The 26,042-nt window shown below is 44.4% G+C and overlaps 2 protein-coding genes across 7 annotated transcripts in view; one reads left to right on the forward strand and one right to left on the reverse strand.

The window, feature by feature from the left end:
* The window catches only part of SNRK (SNF related kinase), a 54,279-nt gene extending 44,165 nt beyond the window's left edge, over positions 1 to 10,114 (forward strand). Inside the window, exon 6 of the mRNA XM_074195590.1 lies at positions 5,841 to 10,114. Coding sequence (XP_074051691.1) covers positions 5,841 to 7,020 — 1,180 coding nt within the window. The 3' untranslated portion in view covers positions 7,021 to 10,114. The remainder of the gene's footprint in view (positions 1 to 5,840) is intronic.
* A 13,818-nt stretch (positions 10,115 to 23,932) lies between these two features.
* Positions 23,933 to 26,042, reverse strand: part of ANO10 (anoctamin 10) — a 184,198-nt gene continuing 182,088 nt past the window's right edge. For 3 of the 6 annotated variants that reach the window (XM_074195593.1, XM_074195594.1, XM_074195596.1), the window contains exon 13: positions 23,940 to 24,757. In XM_074195593.1, coding sequence (XP_074051694.1) covers positions 24,692 to 24,757 — 66 coding nt within the window. In that variant the 3' untranslated portion in view covers positions 23,940 to 24,691. Of the gene's footprint in view, positions 24,758 to 26,042 lie in introns of all 6 variants that reach the window. The other 3 variants (XM_074195592.1, XM_074195591.1, XM_074195597.1) reach the window with 2 other exon arrangements.

Consider the following 26,042-nt stretch of genomic DNA (forward strand, 5'->3'; position numbering starts at 1 on the left):
CTATGTGGGGTGGTGAGGTGGGGCCCTGCGGGGTGGGCTACTAGAGCCACTGGGCAGAGTCGTCCCTGAAGATCCTGCTGCCCCCAGCCCAGAACCCCAGGAGGCAGGATGAGGCAGGCCCGAGGGGCCAGCAACTAAGTTAACATGGTAATAATTGCTGGAATAACAATCATGATGATGATGAGGATAGTGTTTATAGAGCTAGGCTGGAGGGTCTCATTGCAACCTCACCACCTCCCTGGGAAGGAGGAGGGATCACCCCCAGATTTATGGATGAGGAAACTGAGGCAGACGGTTGCTTGAGGACCCAGTTAAATATAAGTGGGGCCAGATTTGAATCTGGTCTTCCTGACTCCCAGCCTTCAGTCCACCCCCCCATTCCAGAAGTGAAGTTTGCACCCCCTTCATTTCCATGACCTTTTCTTTGTCACCACAGCCCACTTCTGAGGGCTCCTGCCTTTTCTTCTGTCCAGCTCAGTGACCCACAGAGGGACTCCATCAGTTTCCTCAGCCAGGATATGAATGTGGGGCGCACAGTCCCTTTTCTTTCTGGGAGGCTGTGAGCACTTAGTTTGTAATTCCAGGAACTCAGAGGCAGAACCCCTGAGGAGGGGTGGGGAGTTTGAGGAAGAAGTGGGGAGTCCAGCACTGTAGGGCAGAGGGGCCACCTCAGAGCAGAGGGGCAGTTTCAGACATTACTCTTCTATACACCTACGCACTTTTAATACCCACCTCCACTCTTTTTCTTTTTTTTGTGTAACATATTGTTATATGCATATTTATTTTTGAACATTACTTCAATTTTATCCAGTTTGGACTCTACTCTTGGATGTCTTCCTTTTAAAAAATATTTTATTTATTTGCTTTTAAAACTATATGCAAGGGCGGCTAGGTGGCGTAGTGGACAAAGCATCGACCCTGGAGTCAGGAGTACCTGGGTTCAATTCCGGTCTCGGGCACTTAATAATTACCTAGTTGTGTTGGCCTTGGGCAAGCCACTTAACCCTATTTGCCTTACCAAAAAAACCTAAAAAAAAACAACTATGCAACAGTAGTTTTTAACCATTTTTTTTGCAAGGTGTTTTGAGTTTTAATATTTTTCTCCTTCCTTCCCTTTTCTCCCCCTTCCCCTGACAGAAAGCAGTCTGATAAATGCTCTACATTTATAACCATGCTAAATGTAGATCTAAACTGATCATATTGTGAGAGAAGAATCACATCCAAAAAAAAAAGAAAACATTAGAAAAAAATGGCATAAAACATAAGACAACTTTTAAAAATTGAGGATAATAAGTTTAGGTCTTCATTTCAATGCTACAGTTTCTCCTGGATATGGATGGCATTTTCCATCACAAGACTTTTACAATTGTCTTTAATTATTTTGCTGCTGAAATGAACATGTCCATCATGGTTGACCATCACCCCATAGTTAGTGTGTAGAATATTCTTCTGGTTCTGCTCATTTCCTGTTTTGTTTTGTTCTTTGCTTTTGCAAGGCAATGAGGTTAAATGACTTGCCCAGGGTCTCACAGCTAGGTAATTATGCAGTGTCTGAGGTCGGATTTGAACTTGGGTCCTCCTGACTCCAGGGCCTGTGTTCTATCCACTGCACCACCTAGCCACCCCTGGTTCAGCATCAGTTCATACAAGTCTTAACCAGGCTTTTCTGAAATTTGTCCCTCATGATATCTTACAGAACATAGTGTTCTGTCACACACATATCACAACTCAATCTATGGCACATAGGTCTTTATTTTGTGACTAGTCAAACGATACACAGTACTGTGAAGGCTTCAAGATTCCACAGGGAGGATTTTTTGCCTTAGGGCACATATAGGCATTATTTCCATCTCTGCTCACTGAAATTCATTAGTTAGAAGCCTTACTCTCTGATTTCATATTTTATCAAGACTTGGGGATGGGGGAGAGGTGAGGAGAAAGTTGAGATTGTTCCTTTTCCACCTCAGTAAGCAGGCCACACAAACAAGTCAGTTTTGAAAGTTAGGTGTTGGACATAATGTAAATGTTTTAAAGGAAATGCAGGCTTTAAATAATATAGATTCCTAGCTTTTCATTTCTTATGTTCTGCATATATATTGTGTAATTAAATGCTCATTTCACTTGATGTTAGTCAAGTTCAGAATTTTCTTTAAATGGAAGACAATTAAGGCTCTAAAGTCTGTAGAAATGGGTAGCTATTTAGATTATAACAACAGAGCATGTACTAAGTGAATGAAACAACTTATCAAGAACATAGTCTGGGGGCAGCTAGGTGGTGCAGTGGATAGAGCACTGGCCCTGGTGTCAGGAGGATCTGAATTCAAATGTGACCTCAGACATGTAATAATTACTTAGCTGTGTGACCTTGGGCAAGTCACTTAACCCCACTGCCTTTCAAAAAAAAAGAAAATTTAAAAAATAGAACATAGTCTGCTAGTTTGTGTTACAAATTTGAAAGTGAGGAAGAAACAATATATCCCTTTGGGTTGCTATTGAAATCAGTCTGTTTTATCAGCATTTATCAAACACCTACTTTAGGCTAGGTACTGAAGCTAATCTAATTGCTCTAATGGGGGAGACAACCTGCAAACAGGAAGCTTTATATAGAATCAATAAGAAAGCAATTAGGAGAGGGAAAACACTGAAATGAAACGGCATTGATGAAGACTTCCCGAAAGCAAGATTTTAATTACGACTTCAAGGAAGATGGGGAGGTCGGTCATTGGAGTGGAGGTGGGAAAGTGTTCCAGACATGGAGGATAGCTAGGAAGAATGCTGAGAGTCCAGGGATGGGAATATCTTGTTCCTGAAAGAGCCAGGAGGTCAGTGTCATTAGATCAAAGTTTACCTGGGGAAGGTACAAGGTATAAGAAGCCTGGAAAAGATAGCAGGGACCAAGCTATAAAAGACGTTGAATGCCAATCAGGGCATTTGGTATTTGCTGGAGCCACTGAAGTTTGTTGAAGGGGGTGGAGAGTGACATGGTCAAACCTGCATTTTAGGAAAATCCCTTGAATGGATGGAGTAGGGAGGTAAACCCATCTGCCAACTATTGCAGTAATCCAGGTATGAGGTGTTAAGGACCTGTATCAGAGAGGGCACTAGGTCAGAGTAGAGAAGAGGGCATATTTGAGAGCTGCTGCTGCTGCTGAGACACAATGGATGAGAGGAGCTTCAGAGCTGAAATGAATAAGAGGGGCTGCAGAACTGAAATGGAGGAGAGCTGCTACAGGGGGTGAAATCAGGGAGTGATGCTGCAGAGGTGAAACGGAGGAGTTGACGCTGCAGAGGGAAAATGGAGGAGAGACGCTGCAGAGGTGGAATAGAGGAGAGATGCTGCAGAGGTGGAATAGAGGAGAGATGCTGCAGAGGTGGAATGGAGGAAAGATGCTGCAGAGGGGGAAACGGAGGAGTGATGCTGCAGAGGTGGAATGGAGGAGAGATGCTTCAGGAATGGAATGGAGGAGTGATGCTGCAGAGGTGGAATGGAGGAGAGACGCTGCAGAGGGGGAAACGGAGGAGAGATGCTTCAGGAGTGGAATGGAGGAGTGATGCTGCAGAGGTGGAATGGAGGAGAGACGCTGCAGAGGTGAAACAGGAGTGATGCTGCAGAGGTGGAATGGAGGAGAGACGCTGCAGAGGTGAAACAGAGGAGTGATGCTGCAGAGGTGGAATGGAGGAGAGACGCTGCAGAGGTGAAACAGAGGAGAGATGCTGCAGAGGTGGAATGGAGGAGAGACGCTGCAGAGGTGGAACGGAGGAGTGACGCTGCAGAGGTGGAACGGAGGAGAGATGCTACAGAGGTGGAATGGAGGAGAGACGCTGCAGAGGGGGAAACGGAGGAGAGATGCTTCAGGAGTAGAATGAAGGAGTGATGCTGCAGAGGTGGAATGGAGGAGTGACGCTGCAGAGGTGGAATGGAGGAGAGACGCTACAGAGGGGAAACAGACGCTGCAGAGGGGAAACAGGAGTGATGCTGCAGAGGAGGAATGGAGGAGAGACGCTGCAGAGGTGAAACAGAGGAGTGATGCTGCAGAGGTGGAATGGAGGAGAGACGCTGCAGAGGTGGAACGGAGGAGTGACGCTGCAGAGGTGGAATGGAGGAGAGACGCTACAGAGGGGAAACAGACGCTGCAGAGGGGAAACAGGAGTGATGCTGCAGAGGTGAAACGGAGGAGAGATGCTGCAGAGGAGGAATGGAGGAGAGACGCTGCAGAGGCGAAACAGGAGAGATGCTGCAGAGGTGGAATGGAGGAGTGATGCAGAGGTGGAATGGAGGAGAGACGCTGCAGAGGTGAAACAGATGCTGCAGAGGGGAAACGGAGGAGTGATGCAGAGGCGAAACAGGAGTGATGCTGCGGAGGTAAAATGGAGGAGAGGCGCTGCAGAGGTGGAGCGGAGGAGAGACGCTGCAGAGGGGAAATGGAGGAGTGATGCTGCAGAGGGGACATAAACAGGCCTTGGCAACAGCCTGGATGGGGATATTAAATGTGAGGGGTTCAGGATGACCCCTAGGTTGTAAGCCTGAGAGGGCTGGGTGCTCTCCAGTAATAGGGAAGGCAGGACGGTTTAGAGGAGTAGGTAATGAGGTCTTTGTTGAACAACCTCCTTAAGTCTTGGTAGCTTATCTCTTGGGCAGGCATTGAGTAAAGTTTTAAACGACTTCTCTGCTGCCTCTGGAGATCAGAAGTTATTCTTAGGTCTGTGGAGAGATGAATCAAGTCATTTGGTGAAGGTGCTTGGGTGGAATTTGGATGCACCAGAGACTCCTTTAGTAAAACAATTTAAATAAAAATTCATTGAGCGTTCTTCCCACTGCTCTGGTCAGGTAATGAATCACAATGTTTTCATTCATTCAGTCATAGCAGTGACTTTTGTATCTTGCCCAGAACCCATAGTTTATTTATGAGGACAACAATGTTATCAAAATGGTTGAAATTCTCAAGCACTCCTATGCTGAGGCTGTGGAAGGGGTGGGAATGGTGATTCTGACAGCTTGTTGGAGAGGCCCCTGTTCAGCTCTGCTCATAGTGGTGGTCCTGACTTGACTCAAGGCTCAAACTGAGAGGCTTCTTTTATGCCTGTTCTTGCCTTAACTTTGATGATTTTTTTCATCAGGTTAGTGCCCACCTGGAATTGAACCCTGCTTCCACAATAAACGGTTATCCTATCTTAGTGTCTTTGCTGATAACAATTATTAGCTCTTATTTAAAGACTTAAGGTGTGCAGAACATTTTACATATTCTCTCTCTCTCTTTTGACTCTCGCTGTAACCTCATAAATTCTGTGCCATCATTCTTCTCATTTTACAGATGAGAAAAAGGAGACTGAGGAAGGTTAAACCCCTGAGCGTGGGTCACATGAATAGGAAGCATCTGAGGCAGCATTTGAATTTGGATCTTCCTCGCTCTGAAATCTAATGCTGGCTACCACCCACTCTAACATTGGTTTTGTAGGCTTGCTTAGTTGGGTGGTCACTTGTCTGAGATGGGAAGAAAGGGGAAAGGCTTACAACCCCAGGAGGCTGAGGGATCACGCCCATCCTCTGTGCCACTTACCCTGCAGAGCCCTGCCCAGACATTGTCTTCTGGGCCTAAAGTCAGAAGTGGTCCAGCAAGTGTTTGGTCAGTTTTTGTCAACTTCATTCCACTGGTTGTTCTGGACTGGGTCAATGTGGAATCTTTGTCTTTCTCCCTAACTCCAAAGGGTTGTTCTAATGTGCTGGGCTCGGGTGGTCCTGCTGATAGTGTCCTCCCTGAGTCTGTGTGATCTCCTCTAAAGTCCTTTGTGGATGCCTTCACTCAATTAAATCACTTCTCTCTCTTTCATTTCTGACATAGGCAGTCGTGGCCCACGAAGATTGACGTCCCCCAAGACCTTGAAGATGACCTCACAGCATCGCCACTGTCCCATGCCACGGTCCCACAGTCCCCAGCCCGCACAGCTGAGAACGTCCTTAATGGTCACAGGAACAAAGCGCTCGGGGATGCAGGGGCCAAGAAGGATGAGCTGCAGGAGCTGGCGGGACCGGCGCTGTCCGTGGTTCCACCCGTGAGTCTCAAGCCTACAACTAGCGGGCGAAAGTGTCTGTTTCGAGTGGAAGAGGATGAGGAGGAGGATGAGGAGGACAAGAAGCCAACCTCGCTCTCCACGCAGGTGGTCCTGCGCCGCAAACCCTCTGTCACCAACCGCCTCACATCCCGCAAAAGCGCACCAGTGCTGAACCAGATCTTTGAGGAGGGTGAGTCTGACGACGAGTTTGACATGGACGAGAATCTGCCACCCAAGTTGAGCAGGCTTAAGATGAACATTGCATCACCGGGCACCGTGCATAAACGCTACCACCGCCGCAAGAGCCAGGGCCGTGGCTCGAGCTGCAGCAGCTCTGAAACAAGTGACGACGACTCGGAGAGCCGCCGCCGGCTGGACAAGGACAGTGGCTTCACCTACTCCTGGCACCGCCGGGACAGCAGCGAGGGGCCACCTGGCAACCAAGGTGATGGCGGCGGACAGAGCAGGCCAGCCAATGGCAGCCGTGGCCCAGACAAGGCTGGCCCCAATGGTGGCAGCCAGGGTGGAGGCAGCCCCTCGGGTAGCTCAGGGGGTGGTGGCACAAGCCCTTCGGGCACTACACGCAGGTGCGCTGGCCCTGGGGAGCTGGTGGAGAGCCTGAAGCTCATGAGTCTATGCCTGGGCGCACAGATCCGGGGCAGTGCTGGCTGCATCCTGGACCCCCAGAGTGCCTGGGCCTTCTCCAGTGTGAGAGTCCAGGAGAAGTCAGCCTGGAGGATGTGTGTGGGTTCAGCCGGCCCGGCACCCAGTGGAGCCCACGTCAAGCTGTTCTCCGATCGTATGGTGGGCCCGGCCGAAGGCATCGACCGCATCAAGAGCAAGAACTTGAAAAACAGCGTCTTACAACTACCTCTGTGTGAAAAAACCATCTCAGTGAACATCCAGCGGGGCCCCAAGGAGGGCCTGCTCTGCGCCTCGAGCCCCGCCAGCTGCTGCCACGTCATATGAAGGGGGCTGGCTCCGCTACCGCCCCCCTCCTCCTCTCTCTCTCCCCATCCTTTCCCCCTTCTCTTCTTTCCTTCCCTCCCTGTTTCCATCCTTCTCTTTTTTTCCTTCCTCCTTTCTTGCTGTTCAGAGCTGTGAACGACCCCCTCTTCTCACTATACCCCTGTGGTTGTCAGTCTTTTGCCATGGGTTTTGGAGCAGTTATTTATCCCATTTTCCTTTGTGTGCTCGGTGAGATGACAATGCATGGGCTTTGTGCATGCTGCTAGCCGCGACACTTTTTTTTCCCCTGCTGAATAGTCTTATTTCATGGTGTAATTTCTACATTTATAATTTTCATATGGAAGGTCCAGATTAAAATGTGTATCTGGAGCCTATGTGTAAATGGAGCACTTAGAAATTTCCTGTTCTGCACTTATAACCTAGAGAGAAAAATGCTTTTGTTTCTTCGTGAAATGTTCCTTCCTGTTCTGACCTCCTGTAATATCAGAACTCTGGGCCCCATGGCCTACGCTCCTTCATGTCTGAACTAGAACCAAAGCAATAATGTTGAGATACTGAGAACTCTGAGGGAGGAGAGGCTTGTTCGAGCCCAGCTGGCCAGAGGCCTGGCGTGACCCTCTTGGTCAAGGAGGGAGACCCCCCACACACACCTGTTGTCTTAAGCTCTGGCCGGCCTGCAGCCAGTTGGGACTCTCAAGCTGAAAAGATGACCGGGGGCTCTGAGGCCGAGCCCCATGACTGGCAAGCGGCTCCCCCACTCATGTGTTGTTATTATAGGCAGACAATCTTATTTTTTAATATGATGAAGATAATCGATGAAGTCTTAACTATAGGTAGAGATTTGTCCCCGGCAGAACAGAAATCCATAAATTGTGTGAATTTGAGCCTTTCCCAGGGTTTCCCTTAAGATGATGTAGATACTTGTGGTCAATAGGCCCATAGAATGCCGATTCAGCAAGAAATGTTTATGTTTATGTTGAAAGATTAGGACAGAATTATATTTTTTTAAATCCCTCTTTGGCTCTTTTCAGGAGTTTGAAAATAGTATTGTCTTCTCTTCGTTTCTTCCATTTCTCCATGTTCTTGAATTCAGTCCACCAGACAAATTGACTCGTTGGAACATGTAAACCAACTTGGCTTGTATGTGCATGCACACACACACACATACATACACACACACAATGTGTGCATTCAGACACAGATACACCTAGAGGAGGAGAAAAATAATTCTCATATTTTTTCTTTCCCATTTCAATCCCATTTCCTTGCTATAATAAGAGTAAAATCCTTCTTGCTTTTGATTCTTTTTGTACGGAAACCACTTTTGTTCAGTAGGTTTTGGAATATTGCAGATTCTTCTCTTTGGAAAGGGCAGAAGTATTTTCTTTGCACCCTGCATGCTGGGTCTTAGCAGCAGAGACTGTGACCTTGGGGATAAGGTGTGTTCCTAGAGGAGGCGTAGCCAAACAGCAGGCGGCTGGCCATCATGGGTATGTCCCAAGTGACCCTGCCTGTGCCTGGGAAGAGTGGCCAGAACACCAAAGAACTGGAGCGATTTGATATTGGGTCCTGGTTGCTGACCTCCCCCCCCAACCCCCACCCCCACTTGACTAGTTGTGAATTCGTGTCTCTTTACTCGGCCAGGTAGATAAGGCTGAAAACACCTAATCTCCTTCATAGACCTAGACTAGATGTTCAGGCAGCAACGCTCATTTAGTGGATGTTTCTGCTTTGGAAAGCTGTGAGAAAAGAGGTGCGAGTGAAGCCAGAGATTGTGTGTTTGAAACTGAGCAGGGATCTTCTCAAGGGCCAGAAATAAAGATGTGGGGCTTGGAGGCGGGAGTGCAACCTCTGCCTTCAGAGGAGGAGACACTTACTTATAAAGGGCATTGGCAATAAACTCTTTGTTGCAGCTGTTTTTTCCAAGTATTGTAAATACTTTTTTCCTGTGATTATGTACAGCCTCGGAATGGCACCTTTTAACTAACCCCTATGTATTTGGTTTCCAACAGTTTTTATATTCAGATGTATATATATAGATGTGTATATAAATATATATATATAAATATATATATATATATATATGGTGCTCACTTTAGAAACAGCAGTGTTGACCATTTATGCTGCAGAGCTGTGTGACAGCCTTCTTAGTTGTGGATGGTTGGGGGAACCTCTGGGCGTTCAGATGTTCGTCTGAGTGTTGTTGTCTTTTATCCATTTGTTCATAAGTGAATGATTGTGCATGTGTTGTCTGTCCTGGTATGTTGTCCCATAAAAAGGGAGGGAGAGAATAACCATTACATTAAGATAATATTGGACCAAACTATGGACTTGCTCTAAACAGTTTCTTGTACCCCTTAACCTGTCGTTAAAAGTTGCATAAGAGTTACAGTAGTGTATAAATTAAATATTGTGCAAAAACAATTAGTCTTGTATTTTTCTGTATGTGTGTATATATAATTATGTCGCTCTAACAATTCTATCTGTATTTAAAGATGTGACAATCTCGACAGAATTTTAAGGATAGCCGTGAAAATGAACAGATTTAGCAAAACGGAATTGAATTCAGGATATCCCCACCAAGTAAGAATTACGATGTGTTAAGAGGGTACAGGAATACCAGCTGATCTGGTCGGTGGCTTCCAGCTGTCTGAATTTTTTCATTGTGTAAACATTCACAGATGTGTGACAGAAATGGAAAAAAATTCAACTAATAAAGTAACATCTTGGTGTTCAGCACATAAATGATGGTCTTTGTCAGATTTCTGCAACTTGTCATTGGCTCTGTGTAGAACTTCAACATGCTTGGAGAAATGGGCATCCCATCTTAGGTACCTGTTAACATCTTGATTTAGGTGGGGTAGAAATTCCCTAAAGAGGGAGGTTGACCCAACTGGCTGAATGTGGGTGGGGCTCCCGAGCCATGGCCGCACCATCTGAGGGGGCTTGTCACACCCCACAATTCTAGGTTCTCTCATTCGTAAAAATCCTGGTTGTATGTTGGCCTCTACCCCCAGGGGTGCACATTCTAACAAGGGAGCCCCCCCATGGCTGTTTACAGTGCTGTGCAAGGAGGCTACTAGGCTCTGCTCCAGAAGGTGGGGAGAAAGGAGGAAGGGGTGGGGGGAGGGGTATAGAAAGCCACAAAGAGGCCTAAGTGTGTGGAGACCTTGCAGGGGAGGTGACGGGTCTAAACTGAAAGTCAGTCACTGGGGCAACTTCAGGGAAGATGGAGCAGAGATGGGAACAAATCAGCTGTTGAAGGAGTTCCAAGTGTGACAGTCCGAGTCTAGATAGATGATTTTTTTCATCTGACTAGACATACAGGGTGAAGGGGTTTGAGGACACCCTGGTGGCAAACTGTTGGGCATTTACTGTGCTGAGTCTACAAAGAAAGGCAAAAACATTGCCTGCACTAAAGAAGCTCCCATCATAAAGGAGCAGACATACAGACAACCTTTTACATAGTGGACAGATGCAGGACCAAGTGGAAGTCATCTCCAAGGAGGATTCTGATCAAGAGGTGGACCTGAGAAGGGAGAGCCTTTTAGGTTTAGGATTAAGGAGGAAGGAGTCAGGGAGCAAACTTTAAAGATCAAACATGATTTTCTATTTGAACCTAGAGGGAACAGAAAGTCCTTGGAGTTTAATGAGGAAGGGATTGAGATGGTCAGGCCTTTGATGCCATCAACAGTAATAAGTTCAGGAGAGAGATGCATTTAGAAGGAAAGTAATGAATTCTGTTTTGGCTTTTGGAATTTGAGATGCTCATGGGGAATCTGGTATGCCTATGATAGGCAGCTGGTGATGTAGGACTATAGCTCAGGAGAGAAGTCAAGGGGCAGCTAGGTGGCATTGGAGTCAGGACTTGAGTTTGAATGTGACCTCAGACATTTAATTATTACCTAGCTGTGTAACCTTGGGCAAGTTACTTAACCCCACTGGCTTGCAATAACCAAAAAAATAAAAAAGATTGAATCTGTGGATCTGGGATCATCAGGTCATACACACAATGTATATGGAGAAGAGGCCAGGAGAGAACCTTCATGTCCACCTAAGTAGGCTTGAGCTGAACCAAAATCCTATAAAGGAGAAGGAATTGTCAAATGGGCAGAAGGACGTTGACAATGACAGCCATGTCATGGAAACTCAGCAAGGAGGTGGTAGAAAGTGAGGTAAAGGATGACAATTGAGAAAAGCCTATTGCAGTTGACCATTGGGGGAAGAGCCAAGATGGCAGAGTAGAAGAAACACTCCGTCAAATTCTCCCAACATCCCCCTTCCCCAGACAACTTTAAAATAACGCCTTAAATCAAATTGTGGAGCAACCAAGCCAATAAGAGTCAGTGCAAGTCATTCCTTCAGCCCAAGGTTGAGAGGAGAGAGTGTGATGGAGGTGTGGGCTGACCTGGAGAAAAGATGGGGAGCATGACTAGGTGGCAGCAACAGAAGCAGTAGCACCTTTGGGAGCTCTCAAGTCAGAGATGGTAAAGGGATCTGCCAGGTGGTCAGAGATTGTAGGGGACTCCTATGGTAGCATTGGATGCAGGACCAGATGCTTTTTAGCTGTTTCATTGCCTGTAACTATCTCTGGGTTGCAGTTTAGAGGCAGAGAGCACCTTCTAGTCAAGTGAGAACAGGAGCTCTGAGGAGCAGCATCACTACTAGTCCTAAGGGAGCAGAGACCCTGAGGAGCAATATTGATTGCAGTTCCAAGGAATAAGGGCCTTTCCTGGGTAAGGACCAGGGTATAGATTGGAGTTTAAACCCATGTCTCTCCAGATCACACCACTTGGAAGTACCAAAAACTTCCAAACACCAGCACTTTGGAAAAAACAGTACAAAAAAGAAAGCTTGAAGGTGGGGACTATTCCCACCCTACCCCATGCCAGGAACAGAGACCAACTTTAATTCAAAGTCAAGAAATAGATTGGAAAAAGGAGCAAACAACCAAGTACCTGACCATAAAAGTTAGTATGATAGGAAAGATCAAGACACAAACTCAGAAGATGACAAGTCAAAACAGATCCAAAGGAAAAAAATAGAAGCCCAATAAAATTCTGAAGAGCTAAAAAATCAAAGTGGTAGAGGATAAATGAGGTAAAGAAATGAGGGCAAGGGAATAAAATTATGAAAAGACAATACTGAAGAAAATAGTATCTTAAAAATGGAATTGACCAAATGAAAAAAGGTATACATTCACTGAAAAAAATAATTCCTTAAAAATCAAAATTAGGGAAATAGAAGCTAATGACTCCATGAGACATCAAGAAACAAAGTCAAAAGAATAAAAAATAGAAAAATGAAATATCTCAGAAAAAAACCAACTCTTCAAAAATAGATTGAGGAGAGACAATTTAAGAATTACTAGGCCATCTGAAAGCCATGATCAAAGAAAGTCTAGAAATTATATTACAAGAAATTATAAAGGAAAATGCCTCAATATCCTAGAACTAGAAAGTAAAAAAGGAGAGGGAAGAATTCATAGATTATCACCTACAAGAAATCTCCAAATGAAAACTCCCAGGAATATTGCTAAATTACAGAGCTCCAAAGTCGAGAAGAAAATTCTTAAAGCAGAAAAATCAAATATGAATCCACAATCAGGATCATGCAACATTTAGCAATTACCACTTTAAAGGAGTCTCGAGAGGGCTTGGAATATGATATTCTGGAAGGCAGAAGAGCTAAGAATACAACCTATATATAAGAATAATCCTTCAAGGGGGAAAATGGATATTTAATGAAATGGAGGACTTTAAAGCATTTTTAATGAAAAGACAAGATGAATAGAAAAATATGACTTTCAAATTAAGACTCAAGAGAATCATAAAAATGTAAACATGAAAGAAAAATCATGACTATTTAATAAAGTTAAACTGTTTACATTCCTATATGGGAAGATGTTAACATGTAATTCCTAAGAACTTTAGGGTAGTTAGAATTCTACATAGAGGGTACAGGAGTGAGTCAATTATGTTGGGATGATGGAAAAAAATAATGAATGGATGAGAAAGAGGGATGCCCTGGGAGAAGAGGGAAGAGAGATGAAGAATGAGGAAAATTAACTTCCATGAAGAAGGGACATGCAGAAGAGCATTTTCAAACAATGATGGAGGGTGGGCAACATTTGAACCTCACTTTTTGCTGAATTGGTTCAAAAAAGAGAAAATATCTATAGACATTCAATTGAAATTAGAAATCTATTTTGCCCATCAGAGAAGGAGAAGAGATTAAGAGAAAAGAGGTGGTGGTGGTGATAAAAGGATGGGTGGGTAAGGGAAAACAATGGTCAGACCCAAGAGACCTTAGAGGAGGATCAGGTTAAAAAGAGACCAAGGATAAAACAGGAAAAAAAAAATCCAGGATGCAGGGACATGTACAGTTGGTAATAAGTGGGATGAATGGGATGAACTCACCATTAAAATGCAAGTGAATAGTAAAATGGACTAGAAATCAGTATCCAGCAATGTGTTGCTTATAAGTAACACACTAGGGTCGGCTAGGTGGCACAGTGGACAGAGCACCAGCCCTGGAGTCAGGAGGACCTGAGTTCAAATCTGGCCTCAGACACTTAATATTTACCTAGCTGTGTGGCCTTGGGCAAGTCAAACCCCATTGCCTTGCAAAAACCTAAAAAAAACAAAAACAAACAAATAACACTGGAAATGGACACAGAGTTAAAATAAAATTTGACTGGAGCAGAATATATTGCGCTTTGGCCAAAGGCAAGGGTGGCAATCATGATCTCAGACAGACAAAGCAAAAGCAGAACTAATTTAAAAAGACAAGAATATCAATACTAAACAAATATACACCAAATAGCATCGCATCCAAATTCTTACAGGAAAAGTTAATTACAGAGGCAAAGTTAGATATGGAAAATGTCTGGAGAAAATAATGGCAATAGAAAGGAATATACCTTTTTCTCAGTTATACAAGACAATTTCACAAAAAGTGGCTATGTATTAGGGCTTAAAAACTTCCCAACCAAATGTGGAAAAGCAAAAGTATTAAATCACCCTCTCTGACCATAAGGCAATAAAAATTCAATAAAAGGTCATGGAAGCATAGTTTTAAGAATTAATTGGAAAACTAAATCTTATCCTAAAGGATAAAGGGATCAAAGAACAAAACTTAGGAATAAGTAATTTCATTAAAGATAATAACAACAATGAGACAAACATACCAGAATTTATAAGGTGCAGCCAAAGCAATGCTTAGGGGAAATTTTATTTTTTATTTATTTTTTTTAGGTTTTTGCAAGGCAATGGGGTTAAGTGGCTTGCCCAAGGCCACACAGCTAGGTAATTTTAAGTGTCTGAAGTCGGATTTGAACTCAGATACTCCTGACTCCAGGGCTGGTGCTCTATCCACTGAGCCACCTAGCCACCCTGGAAATTTTATATTTCTAAACACATCAATAAGATAGAGAAAGAACAGATCAATGCATTGACATTGGAACTAAACTGCAAAAGAAAAGAAAAGCCAACCAAAAAAACTCCCCAATTAAACACCAAATGGAAATCCTGAAAAAGTCAAAAGATTAATAAAATTAAAAAATTAATTTAAAAAAATGAACTAATAAAACTAGGGCTTTATATAAAAATAAATTAAGTGAAATAAGTGAATATTTACAAACATAAAAACTTCCCAGGTGAACAGAAAAGGAAAGAGGATACTTAAATAACTCAAGGAAAAAGAAATTGAATAAGCTATAAATGAGTTCCCTAAGAAAAAACTCCCAGAACCATCTAGATTTGCAATTGATATTTAAGGAATAATCCCAATATTATATAAACAATTTGAAAAAAAGTTCTACCAAATTCTTTTTATGAGACAAATATGGTTTTGATACATAAACCAGGGTATGCAAAAACTATAAATCAATTTTCTTAATGCATATTGATGCAAAACTTTTAAATAAAGTACTACCAAGGAGATTACAGTATAGAAAAGTAGCTTTCAAAGATCACACTTTTTCACTGATTGGAATTTATTTCAGGCCTGCAGGGGTTGGTTCAATATTAAGAAAACTATAAGCATGCTTGACCACATCAATTTAAAAAACCCAATAAATATATCAATAGATGCTGAAAAAGCTTTTAATAAGTCCAACACCCATTCCTATTAAAACACTAGAAAGTTTATGTCAATGGAGCCTTAAGATCTAAGACCAAGAGCAAGCATTTTCTGTAAAAGCATAAATTTGAAGCCTTCCCAGTAAGATAAAGGTGAATATCCATTATCACTATTATTCAATATTTGTATTAGAAATATTAGTTATAATAATAAAAGAAAAATAAGGAATAAAATAAGAAATGAGGAAACAAAACTATCACTCTTTTCAGAGGTTATGACAATCTTAGAGATCAATTAAACTAATTGAAACCACAATTTCAGAAAACTTGTAGGATTAAAAAAAACCCATAAACCACAGCATTTCTATACATAATCAACCATACCCAGCAGGAAGAGATAGGGAAATTCTACTTAAAATAACTACAAAAATGATGAAATACTTGGAAGTACACTGCCAAGACAAACCCAGAGGGTATAAACAGTTTTCACTTAAAGACAGATCTAAGCAACTGGAGAAATATTAATGGCTCATGACTAGCCAATATGTTAAAAATGATAATTCTAAGTTAATTTAATTATACAGTGTTATAACAAACTATCAAAGAATTATTTTATAGACATAGAAAATAACAAAATTTGTCCAAAAGAACGAAATGTCAAGGGAGCCAATGAAAAAAAGTTATGAAGGAAGAATTACTAGATTTCAAACTGTATTACAGAGTGGTCATATCAGAACAATCTGGTACTGACTGAGAAATAGAGAGTGAATTGGAAAAAAAATAGGTACAAAATATTTGTTGTTCAGACATGTCCAATTCTTTGTGACCCCATTTAGGATTTTCTTAGTAAGACAAGAGTGGTTTGCTATTTCTTTCCCTACTTCATTTTTCCTGATGAGGAGATCGAGGCAAACAGGGTGAAGTGACTTGCCTGGGATCAGAGAGCAAGTATCTGATGCTAGATTTGAACTCTGGAAGATGACTCCTGATTCCAGACCCATCAAATATATTATAGCTATCTACTGAGCTTCTCAACTAATGTTTGATAAACTTAAATATCCAAGCATTTTGGATAAGAACTCACTAATTTACAAAAACTGGTAAAACTGGGAAGACCAGAAAGCATTTGGCAAAACAAGGTACAAACCAACATCTCACACTGTACACCAAAATAAGGTCAAAATGAACAAATGATTTAAATATAAAGAGTGATATTATAAATAAATTATGGGAGCATAGGAAAAACACTTGCTAGATCTATGGATAAGGGAAGAATTTATGGCAAACAAGATAGAATCACAGGAAGTAAAATAGATAATTTTGAATAGATGAAATAAATTTGCACAAACAAATACAATCAAAATTAGAAAAAAAGTTGAAAGGAAAAAAATTTTACATCAAATTTCTCTGGTAAAGGCCATATTTCTCAAATATAAAGAGAACTGAGCCAAAATTTATAAAAATAACCATTCTCCAATTAATAAATGACTAAAGGATTCAGAAGAAGAAATCAAAGCAATCAATAGTCATGAAAAGAATTCTCAGTCACTATTTTAGAGAGATATTAAAACAACTCAGGAACAGAAAAGGAGAATGACAAATTCTGGGTTATGGTAAAATTGGGACATTAATGCATTGTTGAAGATGTAAACTGATCCAACCATTTTGGAGAACAATTTAGAATTGGCCATGGGTCTAGAAAATGATGACCCTGAAATATCACTACCCCTGGACTATATACCCAAAGAGATATAAAAAAAAGGGGGGGGGGGGAAGGACGTCTACATACAAAAATATTTATAGCAGGTCTTTTTGTGGTTACAAAAAGACTGGAAATTGGACAGTTGAATAAGTTGCATTTGCTTGTCATGGAATGTTATTGTGCTATAAGAAATGATTAGGGGCGGCTAGGTGGCGTAGTGAATAAAGCACCGGCCTTGGAGTCAGGAGTACCTGGGTTCAAATCCGGTCTCAGACACTTAATCATTACCTAGCTGTGTGGCTTTGGGCAAGCCACGTAACCCCATTTGCCTTGTAAAAACCTAAACAAAACAAAACCAAAAAAAAGAAATGATTAGCAGCATGCTTTCAGAAAAAAAACCTGGAAAGACTTCTATGAACTGATGTAAAGAGAAATGAGCAGAACCAGAAGATCCCTGTAGATGGTAAAGGCAGCATTGTAATGATGATAAACAAAGAAAAGGCTTAGCTTCTTTGTTCAATACAATGAACCAAGAGTTATAAAAGACTCCTGATAAAAAATGCTCTCCTCCTCCAGAGAGAGAACTGATGAGCTTTGAATACAGATTGAAGCATACTTTTTTCCACTTTTCTTGCCTTTTCTCTCTGTATGGCTAATATTGAAATATATTTTGTATGATTTCACATGTATGCCTTCTTAATGGATGGAAGGGGAGGTAAGAGGGGAGAGACTTTTAGAATGCAAGTTTTTTTTAAAAAGAATATTAAAAAATAAGTAATCATTTTTATTACTTTTTTTTGGCTTCTTATCTACTTGTGGCTAAGCTTCTGGTTTTTGGACACATTCCCCAATGCAAACCTTGTCTGAGACCTCTAGAAAGAACTCAATGGCATCCTCCAGAAGGGTGTGCACACTCCCAGCATCACCAGGCTGGTTCACATGTTTGGGTTCCAGCCTATGTTGAACTTGGATTTTTCCTCCATCAGGGAAGCAAGGCCAGCTGCCAGGGGCTGCAAAGTCTGGCATTGTACAGAGTCTGGCTTCAAAGCCCTGGTCTCAAAGTTGGGGTGACAAGGTCAGCTGCCTCCACACCTGCTGCTGCAGCTGAGGAGAGAATGGTTAAAAGCAGCAGATGGAAGAGGAGACGGCCCAGAGCAGATGATAGAGACCATTCAGGCAGGATGAGGAGGAAGAAAAACCACCTTAATGCTGATTAGATTTTGTAGTTACAAATAAAACCTGCAACTTTTTTTTTTTTTAGTTTTTGCAAGGCAAATGGGGTTAAGTGGCTTGCCCAAGGCCACACAGCTAGGTCATTATTAAGTGTCTGAGGTCAGATTTGAACTTGGGTCCTCCTGACTCCAGGGCCGGTGCTCTATCCACTGCACTACCTAGGCGCCCCGAAACCTGCAACTTTTAATGCAAATTATGTACGAAATGTATTGATGATTAACTGTTCAAAGGCTTAGCTACTCTAGTTAATACAACAGTGCAAGATAATTTTAAAAATGCGATCCACCTCCAGAAAGAGAACTGAGGAATTCTGAAAGCAAATTGAAGCTGACTTTTTTCTTTATTTTTATTGTGATTTTTGTGTCAGTGTTTTCTTTTACAACATGGTTAATATGAAAATGTTTTGCATGATTTCACATATATAATTTATATCTTATTGCTTGCCTTCTCAAGGAGTGGAGGAGGGTGGTAAGGAGAGAGATTTTGAAACAATTTTTTGTAAAAAAATTTTTAGATGTAATTGGAAAAATGTAACAAGATAAAATTTTAAATGCTTAAAAAAGAGTTTGATTTTTGGCAGTTCTGGTTGTATGTTGAAGTCAGAAGCCAGACCCACAGAGGGTTTAGAAGAGAGTGAAAAATTGGAGGTGCTGAGAAGAGAGAATTCCCCAAGAGAAATACTTTTTTTTAGGGAGAATGCTGAAAAAGGAGAGGTGAAAGCCAGGGAGGCAGGAGAGAGACTGTTAAGGATGGGGAGATTTGGGTATGATTTTAGATAGCAAGGAAGGCACTAGTAGATAGACTGATGATTAAAGAGAAGAAATGAGAGGGGACAAACTGCTTAAGATGAGAGGGGAAGGGGTCCAGGGGAGAAGGGAATTCTTTAAGCATCTACTTTATGTTAGACACTGTGAGAAGGGCTTTACAAATATCTCTTTTGTTGGGGTGCCCCAAGAGGGACTGGACTTGGTGAAAAGGGGCCCTTTGTAACGAGAGTAGAAGAAAGGAGGAGGGATGATAATCAGTCAAGGGGCTTTGATATGAGAAGAGGTCAGGTCACTGTGAAATGCTTCAGTGTTTTAGGTAGAGTTGAGATCCTCAGTCAAGAATAGGACTTCTTCCTTCTCTGGTACAAGAGGCATGAGGAAAGAAGAGATGTTTTGGAGCAGCCCCTGTGATCAGTGGGAGAGAGAATTAGGAGGGAATAAAATGGCCTTGCTGCAAATGAGATTAGACAACAGATGAAGAATAATTGCATCCACTGAAGAGTTCTCAATTGGCAAAAGTGAGCCAGTGAGAAGTGAGGAGGTAGCTTAAGTAAGATTTGACTAGAGTTCAGCTCCTGGACCTTGGCACAATGAGACCTGCTAGGTCCCCTTAGGAAATGTTGACATTATAAACACATTTATTAAGCTGCTTACTGTGGATGAGGTCCTGTGGTGGGTGCAAGTCCAAAGACCAGAAAGGATGATTTACGTGGGCCTTGAAGGACAGGGAAGGTCTGAATTGGTTCTCTGTCCTGCTTTGTGCTCTCTGATTGGGAGAAGGGGAGTAGAGATCCAACGGTGTGCATCATGGCACCCATAGCAGCAAGTCTGCTCCTAATAAAGGAAAAGGCCAGGTGGCCTTCATTTGAGCAGCACTGGAGAGGGTGGAGACTGAGCGATGCCTTCCAACACAGCTTTTTCCTATCAACTTTCTCATTTTGATCCTCATCCTAGTGCCAATGAAGCATCTCCATTTTACAGGTAAGAAAAACGAGAATCCAAGTTTCCATAAATGTTGGAGTTGGGAATCAAACCTAGAGTCTGTCCTGACTGTCCGATCATGGCAAAGTTGCTTGTCCTCATAGCTTTGCCCTCTCATTTGCACAACACGGATGTTAATGCCTACACTCCTTGCTTTGCCAACCCAGTGCTATGTAAGCATCATGTTCTGACTCACCATCCAATGCCCATTTCACAAAATTGAGCAATTTCTTTGAGTAATGTGTTTCTTGCCTTCTATATGCATCTATCACTGTCTTCTCAACCCTCAGCAATCTGACTTTTGACCTCATCATTCAAGTAAAACTGTCAAAATTTGTCAATGAACTTTTTTTTAGGTTTTTGCAAGGCAATGAGGTTAAGTGACTTGCCCAAGGCCACACGGCTAGGTAATTATTAAGTGTCTGAGGTCGGATTTGAACTCAGGTACTCCTGACTCCAGGGCCAGTGCTCTATCCATTGTGACACCTAGCCACCCTTCAATGAACTCTCAATGGCCAAATTCAAGTTGGGTTTTTTTCCAGCTCTTCAGCATTTGATACTGATAACCACCTTCCTCCTCCTTTCTGGGTTTGCATGGCCTTTGATTTCTCCTCTTTATCTAGTTGTTACTTGTAGGTCTCCTCAAGACAGGAGGAGGAAGAAGAGTGAAATTAAGCCCAGGTTTTCTTGCTTGTGGGAGAGGAAGCAAGATGGTGCCCAGCCATATGTTGAAGACATGCTGCAGATGGTTGACCAAGCTGAACTTGAGTTGGTCGTGTGACAGGCAGCAGTGATGCCCAGTGGACCAGCAGAAATGAAAGCATTGTGCCATAGATTTAAGGCTTTATGGGAAACGTTTGGGGCTGGAGGTGGTCTTAGGGGCTGCTAATATAAAACTTGGCTTGTTTGATTGGTCAGTACATAATTTAGGAAATTCCTTTTTATATTGCTGGCCTTGGGCTCTGTCCCAGTCATTGCTTCTTCATTCTTTAGAATGATTGGAAGAGCAGAATGATGTTTGCTTTGTTGATGATTGTACGGATGGCAGAAATATGAATCAGATGAGCTAGACAGGACCTTAGTCATCCTGTCTCAATCCCTCACCTCATAGGTGAGGAAACTGAGTCCCCATGAGGACCAGTGACTTGTTCGGGGTGCCACAGATAGAAAGAGAAATATGGCAATGGCTAGGCTCTCTTCCTTTTCCTGGGAGAATCTGAACTTGAGTTGGTCTTAAGCTTTTTTTGAGCCCCTTGGTTTAGTGGGGTGGATGGGACAGCCAGCCACTGGGCTGATTTGGTGCTGAATTTTTTCTTGCTTCAGACCAATCAGCCAGGTCGCATTTCTTCTGGAGCAGTGAGAAAGGAGGGAAGGGGGAGGAAAAGGTGGGATGTTTTAGTCCAATAAAATCTAAGCATGTTGAGAGCAGGTAAAGTTTTACTTTTGCCTTTGTCATCCAGTGCCTAGTGCTTCCTGCTTGGTGACTGATTAATTATCTATCACATGGTTCAACTTCAGGTTGACAAATCTGGGGAGGAGGGGCGGATTTTCCTTTGCAGAAGACAAAGCAGTGGCAATTTGTAAAAATAAATTAACTTATTTTTCAAAAACCACTTTTTTGTAAGGTCAATACAAGCAATACAAGCACATTTTTCTTCCCTCCCCCCTTGACGAGTAATCCAATATAGTTATGCATATGTCCAAATTGATTATGTTGTGAAATAAGAATCAGAGCAAAATGGAAGAATAACAATGAAAGGGAAAAACATAAAACATTTTAAAAATCGAAGATCATGCACCAGTTCCTCTTCTGGATGTTGATGGTATATTCCATCACAAGTCTTCTCTGTCATCATCTGTACTGCTGAGGAGGGCAAGTCCCTCTTAGTTGCTCATCACACAATGTTTTGTGCAGTATTCTTCTGGTCTGAAAGCAGAGGTGATTTTAGAAGCGTTGACAGAACCAGACTAAGAAGAAAATGAATTCTCGTCCTGTCGTGATCAATAGTTGAGGGTGATGTATCGGCTGCATTGTAAGGATTGTGGTGAGGCACCTAAGAGATTCCATCATTATCATTCCCTCTCTGAGGGTAAAGAGAGTCCTGTGGGGTGAACCAGGTCTGTCCCTCTGGAGGGGGAAGAACTTTCTCATGGTGCAGGCTGCACCCTTGAGAGATAGCTGCTTGCTCTGGTGCACGTGAAGCCAACTGACTTCACAGATTTCTGGTGAAAATCCTGCACGACTTTTTAGAACTAGACAGCAATGAAACACCTTTTGGTAGCATTTTTAGGTTTTTCAACATATTTCTTCCCATCAGCTCTGTAAAGTTGTCATTCCTACTTTGCAGATTTAGGAAATGAGGAACCAAAGTCAGGGGTCTTACCCTGGTTCCATAGTCTCAGAGATGATAGTAAATTAGGTTGCTTCACGTGCCTCCCCCCACAAAGAATGGAGAGGATTCATTTAGAACTTGGCAAGTCCTGAGCTTGGGGATCCCACACAAAGGGGAGACAGGCCTGTTCTCCAGGGGCCCAGACAATACCTGGAGCAGAAGTCATCAGGAGGGCAGAAGCAAGGTCGGGGGCGGGGATCTCTAGGATTTGCTTCCCCCAGAAGCTGCCCTACTCCCACCTGTTTTCCCCAAAGTCTGATCCTCTTTCTCCCCACCTTGCTAAGGGTGTGCAGCCCATGGGTTCTTGTCCTCGTCTGCCTGAGCAGAGCAGGGAGATGCTTTTGTTCCAGAAGAACCTAGATGGAGGCTGGGCTTAACACATGGGGCTATGACCCCTTCTCGTGGGTCCAAGCCACCAACCATGGTAGACTTGAGGAGGCCACACTGGCAGGCTGGGAGATCATGGACACTGGCGAGATGGATCTGGAGAGGGTCCAAAGGGATGATGAAGAGTGGAGCTGACGGTCATGGGAGCCAAGGCCACAGGGAACTGGGGGATGGGAGGTCAGCCTCACCACCCTTCCTGCCTCCAGTGTCCTGACTTCTTGCATTGAGAAGAAAGCTCATTGGTGAGGCAGCTTGACAGAACCCCTGGCTCTCTGAGCAACCATCTGCACAATGCTTTGGTCTCCAACAGAGAGGGCTGACTTCTGGTCTTCTCCTCTTGGCTGCAGAACCCAGCCAAGCTCTTGGGGTCTCCCTCAAAAGAGGCTATAAGAATGTGCTGCACAGCCCGGTGGATGCCACACCTGGGCCTAAGAATTGTCACGTCTGATCCTCCCTCCTCCACTTGGCTCCCAGCCTCGGCCTGCCTCCCCAGCCTCCTCACACTTGTGACCAGCTGACCAGTCTGTATCAACCCAGGACAATTTGGGGAAGTCAATGACAGTGTGTGTGTGGTGTATGGTGTGTGTATGTTTGCAGTGAGTGTGTGTATGTGTGTGTGTGTGTGTGTGTGTGTGTGTGTGTGGTCGAGGGGGGGTTGAGAGAAGGGGCAGCTTGCTCTCCAACAGCCTGTCCTCACCCTACCCAGGCAGGGAGTTACAGGGAAGCTTCTGAACTGGGGTGCTGAACCTATGTTCTGGTCATGACAAGCTCTTCCCACCCCCCAGTCATCAGCAATGCTCACATACTATGTATCTAGAATATGGAGGGGGCAGGGGGGCTTTTGGAAGAGACTGGTTTCAGATGGATTGGCCTCACAAGGGATCAATGATGGAATCCAAGGGGCCCCTTCTGGCCCTTCCTCTTTCTTTTAGGTGGAGTAACTGAGGCCCTTCAGGGAGCCCACCTAGTCCCGGGCAGCCCCCGATGTTTGACTGAGGCTAAGGTTTCCTCTGGGGCTTCCTCCCTGAGCCGGTCTGCTCCTGCTCCTGCTCTGACCTGCTGTGAGGGCCATCACCTCACTTCTCCCCTGGGGGTGGGGGGATGGGGGGTGTTTCATTTGCTCACTCCTTTTCTGGATGGAAGCTTGGGGAGTCGCCCTGCCCAGGCTCCCAGGTGTCCCCTGGGGCCCCCAGGGCAGCACAGTCGGGTCTCTCAGGGACAAGATCCTGGCCTCATCCCTCCATGGACTGGGTACCGGGGGGACGTGGGAAAGCCTTCCCTTTCTTCTTCTTCCCAAGGGTCTCAGGGATGGCATGGGCACCTGGGTGGGGGAGGGTCCTAGATCAACAGAGATGAGGAAACACAGGTGAAGGCTCCGCCTGAGGCAAGGGAACAAGACCTGCCCCTGGAGAGAACACATCAGGAGGACAATTCAGCACACACACACACCCCCACACCCACCCACTGACACACACAGACTCACACTCAGACACACTTAGACACACACTCACACACACAAAACCAATAATAGCCAGTCCTGCAGCTTTGTCTTTAATAGCTGTTACATCGTTCTAACAAGAAAGAGAACTTGAGCCCAATACACCAGAGCCCAGAGGGTCCACTCCCCCTGGAGAATTGAGTGACCAGCAAACAGAGAGCCCTACCTGCCCGAAGAGGCTGCCAGGAGTGGTGACCAGGGTCAGTGAGCGGAGTTGGCATCCACGCCTCGGGCAGACTGGGGGGAATCGGGAGCTCTGAAGTAAGATAAAGGGGTGCTTAAAAGCTACCTGGGATAGAAATTGGGCCATAAGAAGGAAGAAGCCAGGGTGGGGAATGGTCCAGAGGCCAGGCCTGATGCATAGTGACCCCCTCCTCCTCAGCAGAGCAAGAGGGGAAGGTGCAGGAAGCCCTGCTTGGGAGCCCCAGTGCCTGCTTCCCCAGTGGATTCTGAAGCTGGAGTGGCTGCCCAGAGGGGCTGGGGGCAAGCCTGTAGGAAGAGGAATGCTGGTTAACCCCTCCACCCCACCCAGCTAGGGTGGGCCGGCAGGGGCAGCCCTCTGAGGCAGAGCCGAGGATGTCCACTGCGCTGAGCCAATTCTGCCAGGATGCCCAGGGAAGTCATAGGCCCTAAAGGGTTTTCTTCTCTTCTTCCCTCCCTTCCTCCTTCAGTGACTCGGCAACAAGTTTAATGTGCTGCAGAAAGAGAACAGAGAAGTCATGAGGAACCCGCATGCAGCCCCATTCTCGGCCTCCCAGTGTGGAGGCTCCCTCCCAACCCCCACCCCATCCCTCCCAGTAGCAGCCCAGCTGATCCAGTAGGGCTGAAAACTCCAGAGTTTTCACATTTTCGTTAAAGGAGGAACCCGGGAATTATCGGCTCTGGTGACCCCTTGGCTTGGGTGACTACCACTTCTGGTTCTGGACAATCAGGAAGCTCCCATTTCCCTCTGGCTTTAATCCTGGGGCCCAACAAGTGTGGAAGCATGTGGGTACATGTGTGTGCATATGTAGGACCCCGCTTCTCTCCAGTCCACCCTGAACCCACCCTGAGATCCACTCATGCCCCTTGGCCCCGAACCTCCTCTCAGATCGACTGGCCAGAATGGGAGGATCTGGGCCTTGGAGGATCGAGGACTGGCCAGGCCAAGGCCCAGGTCATCTGACTGTTCGGTGCTCTCCAAAGTCACAGGGCTATGGTGACCCCTCCCCAACTCCAAACCCCTCCTATTTTTCACTCTCCTTGACCCCCCCCCCCCCCAGCCCAATCCCATTCCTCCCTTCCCTCCAATCAGTTCTTAACTGACTAACACAAAACTCCTGGAGTGAGATCTGGGGATGGGAGTCAGGAGGGCCTTTATTGGCCACAAAAAGCCTTATTACAGATCAGTTCTTACACTGAGTTTACAACAAATACTTTGATGGGAGAATTTCAACATAAATTTCCTTTTTAATCCTATTTTATTTTGTGTAGTTAAAACTATTCTTCTGAGAAGTTGTCAGAGGCATCACCCATCAGAATGCGGGGGTGGGGGTGTGCAAGGTAAAAAGGAGAAGACACTGTTGGAGTTGGGGGTAAGTCCGTCTGCCAAGTTTGCTAAATAAATGAGTGCCCCCCAGACACCCCGGGAGGGGCACAAGGTAAGCAGACCCTGCTCCCTCTCTTTCTCATGGGGTTCCCCTCTGCATTCACCACCTCCCAGCCTTTTCTCCTCGGGGGATCCTCTACCTCCCTCCTGGCTGCTGTCTATGTTGGGGCTCTGGGCCAGCAGGCTACGGACCAGACATATCACCAAGAGATATTCTGTCCATCAGTTTTAAAAAATCTTTTCCCTTTGATTTGCTTTCTCTGACCCCCAGAGTCCCCAGCTGCAGCCTCCAGCTACTCTGGCTTGGAGTCAGTTGAAAGCTGGCGTGTTCTGAAGCCTCTTTCCATGCTAGTTGGGTCTCCATTGTCCATCTTGACAGAGGATGCGGTGGA

The sequence above is a fragment of the Macrotis lagotis genome, chromosome 7, assembly GCF_037893015.1.
Source record: "Macrotis lagotis isolate mMagLag1 chromosome 7, bilby.v1.9.chrom.fasta, whole genome shotgun sequence".
In the NCBI taxonomy this organism is placed as follows: domain Eukaryota; kingdom Metazoa; phylum Chordata; class Mammalia; order Peramelemorphia; family Peramelidae; genus Macrotis; species Macrotis lagotis.